This window comes from Leucoraja erinacea, chromosome 8 (assembly GCF_028641065.1).
Source record: "Leucoraja erinacea ecotype New England chromosome 8, Leri_hhj_1, whole genome shotgun sequence".
In the NCBI taxonomy this organism is placed as follows: domain Eukaryota; kingdom Metazoa; phylum Chordata; class Chondrichthyes; order Rajiformes; family Rajidae; genus Leucoraja; species Leucoraja erinaceus.
The window spans coordinates 75,357,227-75,374,745 of record NC_073384.1 but is presented as its reverse complement, the minus strand read 5'-3'; the positions used below and the strand labels follow the sequence as shown (position 1 = coordinate 75,374,745).

At 41.0% G+C, this 17,519-nt stretch overlaps 1 protein-coding gene across 2 annotated transcripts in view; it reads left to right on the top strand.

Moving 5' to 3' along the window:
- rps6ka2 (ribosomal protein S6 kinase, polypeptide 2) overlaps positions 1-8,335 on the top strand; it is a 188,916-nt gene extending 180,581 nt beyond the window's left edge. Inside the window, exons 20-21 of one of the 2 annotated variants that reach the window (XM_055640002.1) lie at positions 321-458; positions 7,031-8,335. In XM_055640002.1, coding sequence (XP_055495977.1) covers positions 321-458; positions 7,031-7,156 — 264 coding nt within the window. In that variant the 3' untranslated portion in view covers positions 7,157-8,335. Of the gene's footprint in view, positions 1-320; positions 5,366-7,030 lie in introns of those variants that run through there. The other variant, XM_055640001.1, reaches the window with a different exon arrangement.
- Positions 8,336-17,519: the final 9,184 nt, after the last annotated feature.

Sequence of the window (17,519 nt, the reverse complement as noted above, 5' to 3'; positions counted from 1 at the left end):
CAACATCTTCCTTAACATCTACAACATCTATCATCTGTAGATTATAACTTTTACAAGATTCTGTAGATTATAACTTTTATTTAGGAACCTACCTTAATGGGGAAAAAAGCAAGTGAAGTAGCTTTGCACAAATGAATTTGGACATTGGTTATAAATCATACATAATATAGTTTTAGCAGCAACTTTAATATAGTGAACCCTCAGAAGGATCCTCACAGTCTAGAAACATGACAGCTGACAACACTAAACCAAAGTCACAGATTACATAAATACAAAAAGGTTTGATATGATTTTCTGCTTGATTATCTATTTCTCCACAGGACATGGTTTCTAAGATGCTCCATGTAGATCCTCATCAAAGGCACACAGCAGCGCAGGTCCTTCAACACCCCTGGATTGTGAACCGGGAATATCTACCGCAGAATCAGCTCAGCAGACACGATGCCCATTTAGCCAAGGCAAGTACGAGATAACCTCTTTAAATCTGACCTTTGTGTTTGTGAGTAGGAAGGACCTGCAGATGTTGGTTTACACCAAAGATAGACACACAATGCTGGAGCAACTCAGCGGGACAGGCAGCATCTCTGGAGAAAAGGAATGGGCAGCATCTCAGGAGAGGACTGTCTGAAGAAGGATCTCGACCCAAAACGTCACCCATTCCTTCTCTCCAGAGATGCTGCCTATCCCGCTGAGTTACCCCAGCATTTTGTGTCTTTCTTTGTTTTTATGAACCTGACAGTGGCCCGGGTGTTTGACCTGACCATCATTGATGTGGACTGGAGACGGGGACTAAAATTTCAATTTACATGCTGTGTTTTAGACAATAGGCAATAGACAATAGACAAAGGTTTTAACCTTTGGACGGAAAATTGATCACTAGAAACAGTTGCTATTTCCTTATAGCTTATTTTTCTTTCAGTTCACTGAAATTTGACTCTAACCAGGGGTGGTATGTTCTCAGAAAGAGTTTACTTCTGTACTTTAGTTGTTTCCATTCTGAGGAAAAACTATTCCCTTTAACCAGCCGATACTCTGGGCTACACCCTATTCCATCTGCCACTCTCTGCCCACTTCAAGTCCTTGCTTTCTCCTACCCCTCCAACTATCTGTGTATCATCTGCAAACTTGACCACAAAGCTGCAGAGAATCATAGAGTCATAGAGTGATACAGTGTGGAAACAGGCCCTTCGGCCCAACATGCCCACACCGACCAACATGTCCCAGCTACACTCGCCCCACCTGCCCGCATTTGGTCCATATCCCTCTAAACTTGTCTTATCCATGTACCTTTCAAAGTTCAAAGTTCAAAGTAAACGTTATTGTCAATTCAATTATGCAACAGTAGTTACACAGAGGATCGAAATTACGTTTCCCCATACTCCAAATGTGCAGGTAATATTAAAAACACAGACAGACAACATACCAATAAAAATAGACAATAGACATTACTTTATTTAAAATATTAAAATATTCACAGTATGCCAAAATGTAGCAAAAACTTTGAGGTATTTTAAAAAGGGTGCAACAATGAAAGGTGCAATATAGAAAAAGTGCAAATTTCGTACTGGAGACATTGAGCCAAAGTTATTTTCACAGTTTGTTTATCTTTGTTTGGGTACTGTTCATGGAATTTTCTTAAGTGTGTTTCCAACTGTTTCGTAAATGTTGCGATAGTCCCTGCCTCAACTACCTCCTCAGGCAGTTTGTTACATAGATCCACCACCCTTTGCGTGATAAGGTTCCTGTTAAATCTTCCCCTTCACCTTAAAGCTACGTCTTCTGGTCCTCACCTACTCTGGGCCAGATACTCTGTGCATCTACCCGATCTATTCCTTTCATGGTTTTATACACCTCTATAAGATCGCCCCCCCCCCCCATCCTCCTGTGCTCCATGGAATAGAGTCCCAGCCTACTGAACCTCTCCCCATAGCTCTGACCCTCTAGTCCTGGCAACATCCTCGTAAATCTTCTATGTACCCTTCAATCCCCTCATCCAAATCATTTCTCTGAGTTACTTTAACACCAATGCAATTTTAACAATATTGCTAATTCTTTGATGACTGCTTCAACAGTGTTGAAGTTAGATTTATCATACTGCAATAAATGGAAGTTGCAAAATGGTGATTTCATGCCGTGACTGAAGATGCAGTATCAAAGGCACCATATTCCAAAAACTAGGGAACTTTTCCTTTGCTCGTGACAGCCGGAGCAGAAAGTAGAACAACATTGAAAATATACTCACTCATTTATGCTTAATCCAATTTACTTAGGTGACAATAGCTAGGTAAAACACACTAAAACATCAAAACTGTGAAACTGTCAAAACTGTGCTGAATATTAACCATATAACCATATAACAACTACAGCATGGAAACCGGCCATCTCGACCCTTCTAGTCCGTGCCGAACACGTATTCTCCCCTAGTCCCATACACCTGTGTTCAGACCATAAACCTCCATTCCTTTCCCGTCCATATAACTATCCAATTTATTTTTAAATGATAAAAACGAACCTGCCTCCACCACCTTCACTGGAAGCTCATTCCACACAGCCACCACTCTCTGAGTAAAGAAGTTCTCCCTCATGTTACCCCTAAACTTCAGTCCCTTCATTCTCAAGTCATGTCCCCTTGTTTGAATCTTCCCTACTCTCAGTGGGAAAAGCTTATCCACGTCAACTCTGTCTATCCCTCTCATCATTTTAAAAACCTCTATCAAGTCCCCCCTTAACCTTCTGCTCTCCAAAGAATAAAGCCCTAACTTGTTCAACCTTTCTCTGTAACTTAGTTGCTGAAAATCTAGTAAATCTCCTCTGTACTCTCTCTATTTTGTTGGCGTCCTTCCTATAATTAGACGACCAAAATTGTACACCATACTCCAGAATTGGCCTCACCAATGCCTTGTACATTTTAACATTACATCCCAACTTCTATACTCAATGCTCTGATTTATAAAGGCCAGCACACCAAAAGCTTTCTTTACCACCCTATCTACATGAGATTCCACTTTCAGGGAACTGTGCACAGTTATTCCCAGATCCCTCTCTTCACCTGCATTCTTCAATTCCCTACCATTTACCATGTACGTCCTATTTTGATTTGTCCTGCCAAGATGTAGCACCTCACACTTATCAGCATTAAACTCCATCTGCCATCTTTCAGTCCACTCTTCCAACTGGCATAAATCTCTCTGTAGACTTTGAAAATCTACTTCATTATCATTGGATTAGAGTCAATTATAGTTTCTCCAGTCAACCCCGACAACCAACAACCCCACCAGTTTAGCTGCTGGTCATTCCTTCACATGCGTTTTACGTTCCTGTCCCATTGATTCTAGATATGTTAAAGCTACCCCTCCTTCCCCTAAGTTGCTACATTTCTTTGAATTGAGGTAGAGGTCGACGAGAACCAACATTTAACCATGATTTACATGCGCGTCATGACGCATAAATTATGTAGTGTAAATTACATGCAAATGACGCCCAAGTGACATGCCCTTTAATCCCTTTCATTCGAAAAAAAAAGTACATCTTCCTACCCTCCTGGTGCAGAGATATTTTACTTCAAAAAGCAAAGGCTAGAAGCACAAATTTTCCCTGCAATTAATTTTCAAATGTCTAGATCCCATTCCTAAACATCATTCAGTACTGTTGCCACTGTTCATGTATGTGGGCACTGGATACGTACACAGTGATGGCCTGAACGTGGTGCCCACTGCTATCCAATATCCTGCCAGTATATTGACTGAGGGTGAGAACTCAGTGTGGGTAGGAACTGCAGATGCTGGTTTACACCCAAGATAGACACAAAATGCTGGAGTAACTCAATGGGACAAGCAGCATCTCTGGACGGAAGGAATGGACTCAGTGACTAGGCTTGACTCTGAAGCCTCCTTTGTTAAATACACTACCAGAATATGAACACTGCATCAGAAATAGCCAATGGGCTTGACTATAGGGGCTGTCCCACTGCGGGGATCTAATTGGCGAGTTTAGAAGAGTTTGCCCTTGACTCGTACTCGCAGCATGGTCGACACAAGGTCCTAGGAGGTCTTTGTAACTCTCCTTCATGCTTGAGAGTAGTCCCCGCGTACTCGAGGCCTCAGCTAGGTCGCGGCGTATTTTTCAACATGTTGAAAAATGCCAGCGAGTAAAAAAATGTCCCCATGGAAAAAATCAATAACTTTTTTACTCGTAGGTTTAGTCGAAGTAGGTCGTAGTAGGTCAGCATGTTATTCGTAGGTAATCAAGGGTAGTCAAAAGTAGTCATAGATAGTCTTCAACATAGTCGAAGGGAGGTTGAAGGAGGTCAAAGGAGATCGAAGGAGGTCATCTTCACTCCCCACTATTCGGTGTCCAATTTTCCCGAAGTTAGTCGAAGCTGTTCGAAGCAAGTCTTCAACATAGTCGAAGGAGGTCTTCAACATGACATTTTTTCAAACTCTCCAAGACTCTTCTAAACTCCCCAATTAGGTTGCCGCAGTGGGACAGCCCCTTAAGGTTTGGTTGTGCTGCCAGAAAGTCAGCACTGAATAAGAATGTAGTGAGTGGAATCTCATGTAGATAGGGTGGTAAAGAAAGCTTTTGGTGTGCTGGCCTTTATAAATCAGAGCATTGAGTATAGAAGTTGGGATGTAATGTTAAAATTGTACAAGGCATTGGTGAGGCCAATTCTGGAGTATGGTGTACAATTTTGGTTGCCTAATTATAGGAAGGATGTCAACAAAATAGAGAGAGTACAGTGAAGATTTACTAGAATGTTGCTTGGGTTTCTGCAACGAAGTTACAGAGAAAGGTTGAACAAGTTAGGGCTTTATTCTTTGGAGTGCAGAAGGTTAAGGGGGGACTTGATAGAGGTCTTTAAAATGATGAGAGGGATAGACAGAGTTGACGTGGATAAGCTTTTCCCACTGAGAGCAGGGAAGATTCAAACAAGGGGACATGACTTGAGAATGAAGGGACTGAAGTTTAGGGGTAACATGAGGGGGAACTTCTTTACTCAGAGAGTGGTGGCTGTGTGGAATGAGCTTCCAGTGAAGGTGGTGGAGGCAGGTTCGTTTTTATCATTTAAAAATAAATTGGATAGTTATATGGACGGGAAAGGTATGGAGGGTTATGGTCTGAGCGCAGGTATATGGGACTAGGGGAGAATACGTGTTCGGAACGGACTAGAAGGGTCGAGACGGCCTGTTTCCGTGCTGTAATTGTTGTATGGTTATATGGTTATATGGATTTCATTATGATGCCTCCTATGTTTTTATGCCCTACGAATATGTTGACATGAAATGAGAAGCTAATAACTTTTGTCCACCTGTCTAGTCTAGACTAAAAACATTTAGGAAGGAACTGCAGATGCTGGATTAAACTGAAGATATTATGTCTATCTTATTATAAGTCAGAGTAACTCAGCAAGTCAGATAGCATCTCTAGAGAAAAGGAATAGGTGACGTTTTGGATCAGTCTGAAGAAGGGTCTCGTCCCAAAACATCACCTATTCCTTTTCTCCAGAGATGCTGCCTGATTTGCCGAGTTACTCCAGCTTTTGGACGAGAACCATGTTTAGTTTCATGGTCAGGCCTATTGGAAGTCTGGCAGCATCCATAACAATTCCCCTGCCCATTCCCACGCTAACCATTCTGTCCTAGGCCTCCTCAATTGTCAGAATGAGGCCAAAAGCAAATTGGAGGAACAGCATCTCATATTTTGCTTAGGCAGCTTACAACCCAGGGGGTATGAAATGGATTTCCTTAACAAAGTAACTCTTGCATCCCCTTTCTCTCTACATCCCTTGTTGAGTCTCATTGTATGCGACTGGTTCTCACCTAACACATAGCTAACAGTGGCCTGTTTCCTTTATCACCTTACCATTTTGCATATCTTTCATTCATTTGTTCTATATCTTGCTACATCATAGAAACATAGAAACATAGAAATATAGAACATAGGTGCAGGAGGAGGCCATTTGGCCCTTCGAGCCAGCACCGCCATTCATTGTGATCATGGCTGATGGTCCCCTATCAATAACCCGTGCCTGCCTTCTCCCCATATCCCTTGACTCCACTAGCCCCTAGAGCTCTATCTAACCCTCTCTTAAATCCATCCAGTGACGGCCTCCACTGCCCTCTGTGGCAGGGAATTCCATAAATTCACAACTCTCTGGGTGAAAACGTTTTTTCTCACCTCAGTCTTAAATGACCTCCCCTTTATTAGAAGACTGTGGCCCCTGGTTCTGGACTCGCCCAACATTGGGAACATTTTTCCTGCATCCAGCTTATCCAGTCCTTTTATAATTTTCAATATCTATATAATAGATCACCATCTATATCTTTCATTTCCCTTTATCCTGACTGAAGAAGGGTCTCGACCCGAAACGTCATCTATTCCTTTTCTCCAGAGATGCTGTCTGACCCACTGAGTTACTCCAACCGTTTGTGTCTATGTTGCACTAGAAACATGTCTAGTTTCACACACAAAGAATGCTCATTTGGGGCTGATATTGGAAGCATGGCAGCAAGCATCCATAACCTAACAAGAGAGGAAAAAGTTGGTGACTGGATGTTGAAAATTGTGCATTGATTTGCCCGGTGCCTCAGGTCAGCTGATCAGCTGCTCCTTGAGGTACCAAGGTCTAAGCGGAAGCTCAGAGGGGATAGAGCCTTCTCTGTTGCTGCTCCGGCACTCTGGAACACCCTGCCGTTGCACATCAGACAGGCCCCCTCACTGTCCATCTTCAAATCCACCCTAAAAACTCATTTTTATTCTCTGGCTTTCGTCACTGGCTGAGACATTGCTCCTGTTTTTAGTGCTTTTAATGTCTTTTAATTTTTACTGTTTTATAGTCCTTTGTTTTACGGTTTTTAATGGTTTGTAATAACTTCTTGTCCATGAGTTCTCATGTACAGCACTTTGTGGCAACTGCAGTTGTTTAAAGTGCTTTATAAATAAAGTTATTATTATTATTTATAAATAAAGTTATTAATCTTAAATCAGTTCAATGACAATGTTACAGATTTTGCTTTATGCCTTATTACAGGGTGCAATGGCTGCCACTTATTTTGCTCTGAACAGTACACCTCAGGCACCGAGATTAGAAGCAGTAATGGCCTCAAACCTGGCTCAGCGCAGAGGAATGAAAAGACTGACATCTACAAGACTATAACAGCTTTCATCTGCCTCTTGAAGGGAGTCTTCTTTATGTGTAAAAAATACTTGAACGTTTCCCGACGTGACAAAAGAGGCCTCAAAAGATCCAAAGTATACAGAGGTCGGGCCTCGTTTCAGGCTCTGTTGTTTCATATTTGCTGAACAGTCAAAGGGTCATCCACCCAAGTTGATGCACTGCATCAGTTGATGACAGGAGATGAACAAGTCTAAAATTATATTCTAAATTAGCAAAAGTGTCTTTGCTTTTAGCCTGATAATGATTGAAAAAAGACATGCAAATCTGTCTGTGACAGATGGACTTAGCCTCTTTCACACCTAAATGGAAATGGATAACTATAAGAGTGCTTTGAGAAAGCACATTACCCACCCTCTATGCTGTTCCCACTTAATTGTTGAAAAAAGAATCAAAGTGGGAAAAGATGCAGTGAGAGGCAACCAGATCTCGGAACAGAGCATCTTGCTGGACGAGGCCTATAAAATCTGAATTGTTTATTTTCTTTTACCTTATTTATGGCAGAAATTCACTGGGAAAGGAAACTTCTGGCAGCCGACCAATTATCTCCACTGATGTTTTCATAGTGTATATTTGTAATACATTTAAGAGTCCTGTGGTAATGTGAAATAGAAGAAAGCACATGAGAAACAATATGGAGTGGTGAAGTCTAACGAGCACTGTCTTTTCAGTGGTAGATGTATGTGGAGTGCCGTAGTGAAGCAAGCTAAGTGTGGACTATTCAGTTCTATTTCTGAGCGTTAGATTTAGCATTAACCAATAATACTTGTATGTTGAAAGGAATGGCATGCCTTAATGCAGCATTATTAGTCACAAAGTCAATGACATAATAATCCTACTAATAATAATCAAAAAAGGCGATAAGATTTTTTTCTCTCACTGTATTCCTATCTGCTCGCTCTGTGCCCAAACATGTGAACCTCCATTGTGATCCTGTCCATCAGCCACCTCTCTTAAGGTCATTTCTCACATGTGAGCTTGGTGGCAAGGGCAAGCAGTTGGTTCAATACCAGATAGACCTGCGACCAAACCTGATCCTGGCCTTATCCAACATGACGATCACTGCTATTGCTCCAGACGGTCGATGCAAGGTACCCTATTTTGCCCTCCTTATGTCTATGAATATTGGATGCCAAAGAAATGTGTATATATTGGCGAAAATTGATTTTGTTTCTCTATACCGCCCACTCCCCTGACATGGGTCTGAAGAACAGTCTCAACCCGAAACATCGCCAATTCCTTCTCTCCAGAGATGCTGCCTGTCCCGCTGAATTACTCCAGCTTTCTGTATCTACCCCAGAGCTCTACCTGGTCATTATAGTACTTTTCAAGTGCAGCCACTGTTGTAATGTAGGAATGTTGTAATGTAGGAAACATGATGGATTAATTTGAAGACATCCAGGAAATTATAGTGGGTTGTTATCATCAGAATCGGTGTTAGTGCAGAGAAGCCTACATTCATTTGCCTCTCAGCGATGGTTCAGCTGGCCTGCATGTTGCACGGGACTCTCTTTCTCTGGTGGCAAGATGCAAGAGTGGATCTGCAAGAATTTAAGGTTCTTTCTGAATCCCTGGCCTGTTGCCTTAACTAATTGAATGCAGAAACTCTGCTGTCATCTGCTCACCTACGTGCAGCCTTTCGGCCAATGATACCCAATATTTATAGTCAGGAGCAGTATGGTGTTTATATTGGCCACAACATGCTGTCCACATAATGCTAAAACAATTGGTGCTTACTGCTTTTCCTCAGTTAATGCATCAGTAGACTCATATGAGTGTAGATCTGTGAGTCCAAACATTGCCCTTTGTGATTTGCCCCTCAACGTTAGCTTTATAAAAATTAATATCTTACTGAGTAGACACAAAATGCTGGAGTAACTCAGCAGGACAGGCAGCATTCCTGGAGAGCAGGAATGGGTGACGCTTTGGGTCGAGGCTCGTCGTCAGACTGAGAGTCAGGGGGGGATGGAGACCGGGGATGTGGAAGGGTAAGGTGTGAAAATACAGATCAAAGGGGACGATGACCAACCAAATGTAGAATGGTGCATTGTTAGCTGAAGGGAAAGTAGCAACAAGGCAAACAATCAGCAAAATTGGATCTGAATACTGTATAGTTCCCTGTTCAAATGCTCTGTATAATATTAAGCTGCTGAGAATATTAGACTTGCTAGAGCATATTAGATCCTGGCCACGTTCTTGTAAGAATATTTTAATTGCTTCATAAGAGTAAAGGGCCTGTTTCACTTTCACAACCCAATTCACAACCTTTTTTACTCGTGAACATTTTTAATCATGTTGAAAAAACGGCCCGACCTATTTGATGCCACGAGCACCTGCGACTAGCATCACAACCTATCTACGACCTACCTACGACCTCCTACGACCTTGTGACAAACATGCTGCCAGTATGAGTCAAGGGCAAAGGTCGTGAATTAGGTTGTGAAAGTGGGACATGCCCTTAACAATTGGCAATATCCTCTGCATTGAAAATAACCTAATCCAAGTAGAGAATTTTACTAGTTGAATTCGTGCTAATCATTTGCTTTATTCCATTTCTGCTAAATTCAATAGCTTTTCTTCATTCCCTTATCTCTTTACCTTTTTCTGATGCAATATTCATCCGCCGACTGGTATATCATTTCATTCCCACCTCGTATTGTTTATTTCAGTCCAACAAGGTGATTGTTTCGGGAGATGCAAGCTGAAAAATAGTCAAGCCTGGTCAATATCACTAAGCATGCTATTTCGCCATGAAGTCAGCAAAAATGAAAGTCAGAGGAGTACAATCTGGTAATGTGACTAGATTGTGCATTTGGTACCATTGATGGGGATTCATTTTAATGTGCGATATTCCATCTTGTTCGTTCAAATCTCCGATACCATGTTGAAGCCCCCAAGCAAATTCCACCTTGGCTTTCCAGCAATTTGCAGGGCAAAATATGATTGCCATTAATCAGCCAAGGGCGGCACGGTGGCACAGCGGTAGAGTTGCTGTCTTACAGCTCTCACTGTTCCAAGAGACCCGAGTTCCATCCCGACTACGGGTGCTGCCTGTACGGAGCATGTACGTTCTCCCAGTGACCGCGTGGGTTTTCACCGACATCTTCGGTTTCCTCCCCCACTCCTAAGAAGTACAGGTTTGTAGGTTCATTGGCTTGGTATAAATGTAAAATTGTCCCTAGTGTGTGTAGGATAGTGTTAATGCGTGGGGATCGCTGGTCAGTGCGGACACGGTGGGCCAAAGGTCCTGTTTTCGCACTGTATCTCTAAACTAAACTAAGCATGTTTAATTGGGTAGGGTGCACCAATGTTTGATCTCCCCAGCGATTTTTGGGTTCATCTTGAGCTGATACTCATGCTACATCTGTTGATAGAGAGCGTACTTAAATGCCCTTGATTATTCCAACTGTATCTAAATGATTAAAAAGAGCTCTCTTGGGGAGCTGATGTTTCCTGAAGCATAATAATCATATGCTGGCATGTCAAATTGCTCGATTCACTACGTTATTAAATCATTCAGCTAGTTGAAAGTTAATTAAATAAAGCACAGGAATTTAATTCAGCCATTTAAGTCAGGCGCATTGAAAATGCCGCGATCTTGCTCTGGGGTTTATCACTCCCCGCTGGTCAAATTGAGAGAATTGAAACCATGCACAAAAAATCATTAGTGTGTAGGAAGGAACTGCAGATGCTGGTTTACACCGAAGATAGATAGGCAATGCTGGAGTAACTCAACGGGACAGGCTGCATCTCTGGGTAGAAGGAACGGGTGACATTTCCTGTCGAGACCGTTGTGAAGAAGTCACTCTTTCCAAAGATGCTGCCTGTCCCACTGATGTTACTCAAGCGTTGTGTTTCTATCGTCACAGAGAATCTTTGCCACCTACTTCATTCCTCTGGTGGAGTAACGCTGACAAAGAGGATGCCCCACCAAGGGTTTTCCCAGCCCGCGTGTTGTCAGTGGTTGAGGCTCTTTCCGAACTCTCAGTCAGGAATTTCTTTAGAGACGAACCCCAAAGGGCAAATTTTAACAGAGTTCTTATTCCTGGATGATTCGCATTGTTCGTAGCTGCATCTTGCCACTTACAGTGATCACTACCTATCATTCTGACAGGGGAACAACATTTTTTGAGCTGTGAACCTTCCTACCACTGACTGTAATGCAAAGGCTTGACTCTTGACTCTTGACTATCACCTCACTGCAATGGGAGTCAACTCATTTAATCAAAACACTAATAGATACTAGTTTTAGCATCATTATTCTCATGTCAACCCTCCGGATCTAGAATGACATTGTCACTCCAGGTCTGTGGATTCTGAGGTAGTTAACAAAGCCAATGTGGGAACCACAGACTGTTCAGTAGATGAGACTGAAGCTGTTGACTGATGAATGCATTGTCCTCATGCCTCTTATCACAGTGTTCTGCCATTGAAAACAAGCAGGACAATATTCTTACCAGATAGATTTATGGTTGTAGCCAACATTATATCTGTGAGGATGAGGAAACTATTTGCCCAATTAATTTTTGTTTGTCTAAGAATGCACCCACTACTGATTGTTTATGATTTTCTTTACCTTTATGACTTAAAGGTAAATCATATGTGGTGTCCATCGCAAAGCAACGCAAAGCAATAATCACGAACGCCTGTTACAAAAATTCACTCAATTCAGTTAGACGGAAAATAAGTAACGATCGTACTGACATGTTCCCATTCCCTCCAGCCATCATTGTTACATAACAGATCAATTGGTCATCAGTCTACCAATTTATCTGCATTAAACAGGATCAGATACCCGCCCTCTACCCTCTCTCTTCATGTCCGTTGACACATTTTGTAATAAGCGATAGGAGCATAAGCAGGCCATTCAGCCTATCAAGTCTACTCCACCATTCAATCATGACTGATATATATCTCTCCCTCCTAACCCCATTCTCCCGCCTTCTCCCCGAAACCCCGTAATACAATAAGACAGTTTTTTAGCCGGAACCGGCTGGTGTTTTTTGCACATGAGCAACTTATCAAAGTCATAACCCGTCTTCACGTCACTTAAAAGGCCATTTTGGCCAGCATCATCCAAGGAAGGTGCAGTATTAGATAGCAAGCACAGAATGACCATAAAATGGGTGACTGTAGATCTGGTACAGAGAAACTGTTTGTCCATGGAGCAAACTTAAATTTAGAAAGTTTATAGATAATATCAGAAAGCACCTCTGGTGAATATCTGAAACATTCTTCATTCAAAATTTGTGTGTGCTTAGATTATTTTAACAATTCAAAACTAAGGTTGGTCTTTTTTTTGGTTTGGCAAGGTTAGTTGGTTGTATTAAAATGTAGATCAGCAGTGATCTCATTGAATGGCATGCAGGTTCAAAGAGCTAAAAGGCTTACAGCTGATGATAATATGATTTTTCTTGTTCAAATAAGCTGGTGCATGAAGTTTGGAATCCTGAACTTGTCGGTCTCTTAGAATTGTTTTTGCGGTGTGTGTGTGTGTGTGTGTGTGGGTGGAGGGAGAGGTGTATGGTGCAGAGGTGGACAACCTTAGCTTCAAGTGGCTCTAGGTCACTGCTCCGAGTTTAAAAGCAGTGTGAGCAGCCTATTAATGACAATGTTTGCATCCACTGTCTATGAATGATCATTGACTGTTAATGGTAGATTGAACAAATGAACAGAGTTGAAGTCACATATGCAAATGTTTTTGTTTACTATTTTACAGATTTTCTTTCATGTGGTTAATGTACAAAGTAACTTATTTAAGATTAATATAAGGAAAACCACAAACGCTGGCCTAATAGGGAAACCCAGAAAATACTGGGAATGCCATGCAGGTCTACCAGTGCCTGGCTAAGTAAAGACAAGGCTGTCATTTGTTCTGCTCCCAGGCCTGCAATGTTTTTATGTAATATAACTTACTTGCAGATATATTGATATTTAAAACATTTATTACTTGCTATATTTTGTACATAGACAACAAATGGACCTCTCTGCACTGCTGATGATGTTACTAACAATTATTTGAGAATTAAAACTTTACCCTAAATATTCTTGCACAATTAACTGAATCAACATATGGTTACAAACTAATGTGAGTTTTACAATGTGTCCGGCAAAGCTGATAATGTTTTGTGTTGTATGTAAACCCTTTAATAGAAGCACTATTGTTGAGGCAGGAGTATTATTTTGTCTGGTTGAAATCGTGCTCATTCATTCTCATTAGCAGTTATAAGACCTGAGAGGAAAATACGTCAAGCTAACATAGTTTGTAATTTAAGGAACATGTAAGGTCACTGAAGCAAACTCTATTTGAACTGTGAAATGTGGACTGCAGTTTAGCCAACCTAAGACAACTTCCGTTGATCAAAATCGAAAGGTAGAGATTGTTGCGTCAACTCTTATCCCGACCTTTGGCTTCCAGAAATACAGTGCATCACATAAATGACTCCGTTCTGTTCCCTGCAGTGGAATCTCTTTCAGGATCATTGTTACATCAAGGTCCAAATATATAGTGACTTGAATCCTGAATGAATGTGAGATTCAGAATTGAGATGAGTGATAATAAAATACATAAATTGATCACTGACGTTCTTATCTGAGGATGAGTTCCTGGCACCGCAAAGAAACAAAATAAATCACGTGAAACACTAGATATATTCTTCCTCTCTGTTCCTTTTCAAATCCCAAGTAGACTTAATATGAAAAACTTCATTTCAGATTTTTTTGAAGTAAATTATACTGACTGGTGGAATAGTCTCAATTAATTTGATTAATTAAGACGGTACGTCTCATCCTGAAAACCTTCTAAACGTTCTGATAAAAAGGCTGTGAGAAATCCTTGGCCGGATGAAAACTTTGGGGGGAAAAATGATCATGGGTGAAAAACGTATAAATTGGACAAAATGCAATCGGGCCAAATACATGCAAAGGTTAACGTTGACAAATGAATAAGATAAACACTCTCACTATGATTATGGTCACTAATAATGCTAATGCATTAGCATTGTTAAGTTTACTTTTCAATCTTCCCTGATTTGAGTAATCTCAGTCAGGGTAGCAAACAGTGCAGTTAATGATGGGGAGAGGGATTGGAAATTGGCCAGGATTCCTTAAGTTAATTCTTATCCATTGGACTGTGGACATGCCTTGCATTAACACTGGATATTATAAGCTCTGAAGGAGCTATATTGTCGATCACTTTTTCTGCAGGAGATGCTGCCGGCTTGTACCTAGTGACTGAAGTCAGCTGGCAGCATTTGTCCACAAATCATAATGGTCATAAGTTCATCAGTGATTGGAGAAGAATTAGGCCCATCAACTCACTTCTACCATTCAATCATGGCTGATCTATCTCTCTCTCCTTCCCCCATTTTCCTGCCTTCTCCCCATAACCACTGATGCCCAAAATGCTTCCAGGACTCGAGAGGTTGAATTATAAAGAGAGGCTGGATAGGCTAGGACTTTCTTAGGTAGAGCACAGGGGGATGAGGGATTATTTTTACCAAGGCCCATGAGAATCAGAGATAAGGTAAATGGCAACTGTTTTTTTTTTCCATGGTAGGGCAGTCTAGAACTAGAAAGCATAGGGTTAAGGGGAGCGAGGGGTGAGATTTAAAAGAGACCTGTAGGACAATTTCACACATATGGTGGGTATGTGGATGAGCTGCCAGAAGAAGGTGGAGAGTGGGGTACAACAGTGACATTTTAAATACTTTTGCTCAGATGCATGGATGGGAACGGTTTGGAAGGGTATGGCCCAACTGCAGGCACTAGGACAAGCTTAGTTATAAAACCTTCCCTTTGGACAAGTTGGGTCAAAAGCACGAAGTCCATGCACTGACTCTCAAAACTGCACAGTTATAACATCGATTTGGCTTGTCAACGTACAGTGCAATGGATCATTGTAGATTATCCCTGATATAGAGTCATAGAGCAGGGAAATGAGCCTTTGGCCCAACTCATCCATGCCAAACAAGATGTCACATCCAAGCTAGTTCCATTTACCCAAACTTGGCCCATATCACTCTAAACCTTTCCTATTCACGTACCTCTCTAGATGTATTTTAAATGTTGTTCTTGTACCTGTCTCAACTACTATGGTGATGGCATGTGAGAGAAAATAGGTCACAGGATAAAATAAAGTGGTGAGGTTGCGCTGATGGCCTGGGGAGACTCAATTGAACGGTTCCTTTCTATGTCTTAAGGAAATACAATATGCCTTGAAATGCAAATGCTGAGGCCAATCATGCCATCATGCTTCTTTGGGTAGTTTAGAAAACCCAACAAAGATCCAAGCCTCATTTTGGGATGCTTGTGGTTAGGGTGGCATCACCTACTACCTAGTAAACCTGCCAGTGCATTGTTATGAGTGCATGTGGAAGATTGCTCTGCACTTTGCGTGATTAAAGTAACCCAGATTAAGATCAGGCATGTGGGTACCAGTGGAAAAGTCTTGAACTAAATAGAAAACAACTCCAGGTGAAAATAGGAATTGTCAATAACCCCTTACTTGCCAATACAGTATTATTTAAAGGGGGTTAAAATAACAACATGTTTAGTGCAAATCATTATTTTACAGAGAGCAGAAAATGTGATATTGAAGTAAAATTGACAGTTTGCTAATGCTGTTTTCCTTCCCTTTGGCCCCTTTAATCAGCTAGTTTAGGAATGTACACCTTCAGGTTTCTGTACAATAGATTGTCTCTGATTTAAACGTGAAACTATTAGCTTGCAGAATGTACTCAATTCTTCTATAACATTGACATCCATCCGGAGTCAATGTTTTATAAGAATTGAATAAATGGTGGCATTTATTGCATCCAATTGCCAGAAGGGCCCTGGATGTAACACTAATTAAAACGCACCAACAAGCTGTTTTCAATTAAGTCTGGTGTATTGCTGAGATCTAGAGAGTTGAACCAATGAACGGTAAACCTGGATTATAAACTGGTGAATTAAATGTAACGACTATCAAGAGCACAACTCTCCTGTGTTTTACTGTAAGGAAGTGTGAAGTTGTCTAATTAATTTTGTTTTTTTTTTCAGTTTTACCAGCACTTTTTAATTTGCATTTTTGGAATAAAAATGTATAATAAAGCATACTTATGATTTGTAATGTATTGTGTATTATAGAAACTGCTGCTGATAGGCTTATGTTTGGTACATGGCACTTTGTGCCACGTTTGTAGGTGGAAATAAATTCCTTAAATTCACTTATTTAACTTACTTGAAAAACATTTTGTAATGAAAATGGGTTTTATGAAGTGTAATATTTTTATAGCATTATGATAACTATAGGATTTTGTATATTAAAAGGAACTGCTCCATAAGATGAGTTTGTGTCCTGGTTTTCCTTGATCTTGATGGTACTTCCCCACTATGTGCTAAGTTAAGGTTATAAATTGCTTCAGTCATTGCCAAGTTGTCAAGAAGGCATTGCAAAGCCCATCTACTGCCCATCCATTGATCTCAGCTAGTTGGCTTGTGTAGGAAGGAATTGCAGATGCTAGTGTATACTGAAGCCAGACACAATACGCTGGCGTAATTCAGCAGGACAGGCAGCGTCTCTGGATAGAAGGAACGGTTGGCATTTCGTGTCAAGACTCTTCTTCAGATAGGCTGTGGGCCGAGCATCAAAAATGTGTCTGGAAACCCAAGTCACCAAACTACATGAAATATTCCACAGATTTAGATGAAATATAATTGAGAAGGAAGTCATAACTCGTCATTGCCAAAAGTTGCACATTAATTAATTAAACTAATTAGAAAATGAGATTGGGAAAATAAGCGACGTCTAGTGGCCAATGCCCGTATTACACCATGGGCAGCCTATTTCCGTGTTGCAGTCCATTTAAACTCCATATTATTATACCTATATGTATATATATAACCTGTTAATATGAATGTTATCATATATAATTAAGTATAATTATATTATATAAAAATAATATGATGAATATAATTGTGAGTGTTTTTTTTAATGACACTGTCGCAGAGGTCCTGCTTCTGAACCAGCCTAATTAATGGGTGAGGGCAGTTCTTGTTGGTTCCTCCCTTTACTGAACCCCACTGACTGCCAGTGTGCAGAGTGGGGGTGACGGCCATAGTGGGACTGGGGCAGTGCCAGACCTGTAAGACCTGTCTTATTTCTGATGTCACATCCTGGCCAAGAATCGAATGTTGTGATGTTTACTCAATGAATATTCATTTTAAGCTACAATGAGCCTATATTTATGTTATAGACCCCCCCCCCCCCGATGGTGCCTTTGAAAATGAGGGCTATTACCTTTGACCTAAAAGAACCCTAAAAGTTGCATTGTTTATCTCTAGTTTGTGTGTGTGTCTGTGT